Genomic DNA, 4,761 nt, shown 5'->3' with positions numbered 1-4,761 from the left:
TGGAAGGAGAGTGGGGAGGGGCTGCCTTGGAAGACAGGGACCACCCCAGGGCTGTAGGGGGGGTTGGCCCAGAAGAGAGCAGCTGTGTAGATTGCATCCTAGAGAAGATGAGGACAAGCTTTGGGATTTGTATGGACGGGCATAGGACTGCTTTAAAGCAGGAAGAATGGAGACAGGAGAGGTTGATGGGGAAAGAGAGGGTACAGCTGCTGGAAGAAGGGCATCAAAAGATCCAAGTTCCCCATGAAGGGGAACAGATCCTCTCTTTCCCTTCTTGCTCTTTGAGTTACCAAAGAATATAAAAGGACTATTACAATCATTATTTATGGAGTGCGGGGTGGGAAGAATGAAAAAATTGCTGAGAGAGAGAGAGAGGGAGAGATCCACACAGGGGGAGAGTGTTTGGCTAACTTTAAGTGTGAGTTAGAAGGCAGCTTTGGTAGTGGAAACTGATCCCAGGATGGCTGAGCTATGGGAATGGTCAGTGGTGTGAATACTAACACAGGATGGAATGTTCCCAGCCCCTGGCCTTTCCAAACAGTCTCCCTCTGTATAACCCCATAAACTCTTACCCCAACAACCCCAAGGCCTGAAATTTTCCTTGATTTCATTAACAAATCTTTGTTTCCTAAAGTAACTCTAGTCCTACTGTTCTCCCCATTCCTCCTAGGAGGGACTTAGGTAGGTACTTCCTACTCCTTTTTCTCTTCCTTGTTCCTCAGGCTTCAGATATAAGAGTATATGGGTGAGTGTAGGTGAAGCGTGGTCGCCACGATGGGGTCAGACTGTATCTTTGAATGCCTCCCATCAGAACATGGTCCTAATTTGTAGTTTCCCTCCTTTATCAGATAACAATTCATTAAACTGACATTGAATGAGTCTACTATGGGCCAGGCACTGGGGATAGAGAGTGAGCATCACAGAAAAAATTCTTGTCCTTGCCAAGCTGGGATACAGGATCAAATTCAGGCACCCTGTTTCCTACTTTATGTTATCCTGGAGGGGTGCTGGAACTTATAACCTCAAATTAACTATTAAAGGAGATCCCTTCTTTATCCCTCCTTTATGAAACCACTAAGATTCAAGGTGAGGTTTACTTTTTTTCTTTTACATTTTTACAGCTTTAATGAGTTATGATAATTGACATTCAATAAACTGCAAGTACTTTGATAAGTTTTGACACATGTGTATACCCATAAAACCATCACACAATCAAGGTAATGAACATGTCTATTACTCCAGAGAATACCCCCCCCCCTTTTAAAAAAAAATCCTCTCTATCCTCCTCCTCTCCAATCACTGAAAATTCTAGAAGATAAAAACTAATCCATAGTAACTTTGGACCTAGAGGTCTGAACAGAACAAAAGCTCGGGGCCTGATGAAGACAGTTGGGTTTTAGAACTGAATACTTGAGCTTGAATTTAGCTTTAAGTCCCACCATTGCTGGAAGCAAAGCATCAGGGAAAGAACCTGAGTGTCAGGGGAAGGTGCAGATCTTCCCCAGGGATACAAGCCACAGAGTAGCTGGGCATGGTCCAATTCAGCAGGTACCTGGGGGTATTGCCGGGCTGGTACCTTCATTCTTGCGGCTTGGAAGGGGTCTCATGGGAAGGATTATACTGAAGGTTTAAGCTAAATGAGAGGGTAATTCATATTATTTATGATTATTTTTATGACAATTACAGGTTTAACTGTCTTGTTGCCGCTGCTAGATAGAGAGCTCCTGCAAGGCTTTTTATGTCCTCAGCACCTAACAATCTCTGAACAGCATTCTAATGTTTGTTGAACAAATGACATTATTGCTTCTGTCCCAGCCACTAACTATAAAATGCTATGAGTTTTTCCAGTAGGTAGGTTGGGTAAACGGCCCTAAAATTGGTGCTTTCATGGTACCTGCATGTGAGTGATGAGCTTGGTTGAGAAAGGGGTCTCTGGAAGGTCAAAGGCTTTGGAAAAAGAGCAGGCAGTTCAGAGGGGAGCAGAAAGATGAATATTGAGGGTAAGGACCCCCCCCCCCCCCCCCGTTCACCTTCAGGTACACCAAAGGCGTGGGGTCTCTGGTGACGTTCTATTTGGGGTAGGAGGATGGGGGACCACAGGTAGAGTTGGCGCTTAGGTACACTTTGGATTCTCGAAGCCCAGGCTTTCTCCCAGGCAGAAGAGCCTCGTTTCAAGTAGGAACCTCCATCTGCGGGCAGATCCCCGTCCATCCGGCCACATTTGCAGCAGGACTCCACCCCAGGCGGGCGAGAATGAGAGATCCAAGAACGTCCTCCCTCCTGACCCGCTCACTCGAGGAGTTAATCTCTCCGCTCGCGGCTCCGAATCCCTCCCTCTCCCGCCTCAGACTCCGCCCCCTCCTTCAGTCGCCGCGGTCCTGGCGGGCTCACCCCGGAGGGGGCGGCCCCAGCCCCAGCGCTGGGCCGGGCGGAGCTCCCGTCCGGGCGGAGCTGCGGCTGCAGCGTCCAGCTGCCGGACCGACCTCCAGCCTTGTAGACAGCGGGAGCGGCGCTGGGCCCCCTCCCCCCACCTCCCCAGTCCACCCTCCGAGCCTCCCGAGCTCCCTCCCCGCTCCGTGCAACTGTGCTGGTAAGTCCCGCTCATCGCACCAAACTTTTTTGCTGTCGAGTTTGAGTCCTACCGCGGGACCACGAGCAACACCGTAGCTGGTGGTGGTGGGGGGGGGGGGCTTGGGGGGATGTAGGATTGAGAACAGCCGTCTAGAAATGAACTATTCACAACTCCATAGCTTCTCTGAAATGATTCAGATCTCAGGTATTTCCCGAGTTGGTAGAACTCTTGACTTTAGCCTGTTAAACTTGTAGAAGAGATGACGGTATTCGCTCCAACTCCGCCACCCCTCCCCCATATCTCTTAAAATTTAGCAGTTCTCGATACTTTCCCTCCATATTTCAAGTATCTTTGGCTCCCTAAAAGCTCATCTCCTCCCAGCTCTGGCGTGGCAAAGCCCCCTCCCCCAGGCACTTCGGGTCCGCCTCCTCTTCGTTACCCCCGGGAACCCCGCGGTCTTTCGGGCTACGCTCCCTCCGGTCTTGCACCGAGGCCAAAGACGTGCAGGGGCTGGGTCCGGCGGTGGAGGGAGGGGCTGAGGCTGGGGCCTGTCCGGAGCCGGGCGGGCGGGGCCGGGAAGGGGAGGTGTAGGGGGCCGGACGGGGCGGAGCAGGCGGCATTTGCGGCCGGCGCTGGGGTGGAGAGTTGTGCGCCGGTCCCTGGGCCTGAGCTCGGGCTCGGGCTCGGGCGCCTGCGATGTCTCAAGATGGCGGAGCTGGGCGAATTAAAGGTACCGGCCCCCTCCCCCATCCCCATCTGGACTGAGCCCGGCGGTACGCCGAGTCAGGGAAGCGACCGAGACTGGGTGCTGAGGGCTCGGGTGGGGTCCGGAGACGTGGCGGAGACTAGCTGCAGGGGGTGGGAGCCAAGTGGCTGTGGGCGAAGACCGGGCTGCGGCGGGTCTCCGGGGGCGGGGCCGCGGGGCAGATGTAGGGGTGGGGCCGAGGGGAATTGCAGCTGTTGGGGGCCGAGGCGCAGGGGGCGGGGACGCGGGGGTAGAAGTCGGATTTGGTAGTTGGGGCAGATGGAGGAGGAGGGCCAGGGGTAAAAGCTGCTGTAGAGGCGTAGGGGGCGAGTTGATCGATGCCAAGAGATACCACAGTAGGGGGCGGATGTGGGGATGGGACTGGGGGGCAGCTGTATGGAAGGCTCCTGGGGAGATGCAGCTGAGAGGATGGAAGCTTTGGGGCTGCTGTTGGGATCAGAGCCTTGGGAAGTACCAGTAGGCGGCTGAGATCTAGGGGGCGGGGCTGTGCGGGCGGCTAGATCGAGGGGTGGGGCAGAAGCATCCTGGAGGCTCAGAGGAAGGTGCTGCCTTAGTGAATCGGTGTCTTTGGGCAGAGACCGAGGAGTGCGAAACTATGGGATAGAAAGGGGGAGGTTCTTGATAAAGCTAATGGAGAAATAAAAACGGGACAGAGGAAATAAGGGTGGGAGAAAGATGGAAGAACCAAGTTTTTCATCACGTTCCTCAAAAGGGGCCCAAAGCCATAAAACCTCCTTTGACGGGGCGAATTGTGGAGGGCTAGCAAGGCCTGCCCATGACAGGGTCTCCCAGAGATTCACAGAAGGGTGTCCTTTGAGGAGAGAGTTTTTGGTGCCCTCCTACTGCCAGACAGTCTTGAGGGTAACCATATTTGAGGACATCTCACAGAACCTTGAACCGCTGGGTTCATCCCCCTGCCTCCTCGCTTTGTTCTGTTTTTTGAAATGGAGCCATAGCCCTTGGTGGGCTTGAGGTCTAGTCACTGGGCCCAGCTGCCTTTAGGAGAACTTGCAGTTCTGCACCCTGGCTCAGAGGCCCCACGCTTTCTCCTCATCCACCCATCTGCTTAGAGCTTTGCCCTCTCCTCTTCCACCGCTGTGGAGGGGGAGGATCATTTATTTTCTCTATGTAGGAGAGAAACAGGATATTAGTTCCTGGCAGATGGAGTAAACAGATAAACAAGAGGGTGGCCTGGACTCGGTGATTTACTGTTAACCTCTTTGCCCCAAGTTTTGGTCCTTTGCCTCCCAGAAAAACAGGACCAAGGGAGGGGTGTTCATGTAAATGATGCTTAGAAAGGATTTGGGGGGAGTTACAAGTATTGAACCCTGACTTGAAAACCCTGGCCACAAATGCTTCAGAGGCTTGGGGAATAATAGCTGAGGTAGCTTGAAGTGTTGGGAGGGGTGTGCCGTGGGGCTCT

The 4,761-nt window shown here is 53.2% G+C and overlaps 1 protein-coding gene across 1 annotated transcript in view; it reads left to right on the top strand.

The window, feature by feature from the left end:
- Positions 1-774: 774 nt before the first annotated feature.
- PIAS3 (protein inhibitor of activated STAT 3) overlaps positions 775-4,761 on the top strand; it is a gene marked incomplete at its 5' end in the record, with an annotated part of 8,382 nt that continues 4,395 nt past the window's right edge. Inside the window, 3 exons of the mRNA XM_082688574.1 lie at positions 775-779; positions 2,037-2,061; positions 2,349-2,590. Of these exons, the coding sequence (XP_082544700.1) occupies positions 775-779; positions 2,037-2,061; positions 2,349-2,590 (272 nt within the window). The remainder of the gene's footprint in view (positions 780-2,036; positions 2,062-2,348; positions 2,591-4,761) is intronic.

This window comes from Mustela nivalis (assembly GCF_964662115.1).
Source record: "Mustela nivalis genome assembly, chromosome: 10".
Lineage (NCBI taxonomy): Eukaryota > Metazoa > Chordata > Mammalia > Carnivora > Mustelidae > Mustela > Mustela nivalis.
The sequence above is the reverse complement of the archived record's forward strand: the minus strand, read 5'-3'. Positions and strand labels throughout refer to the sequence as shown.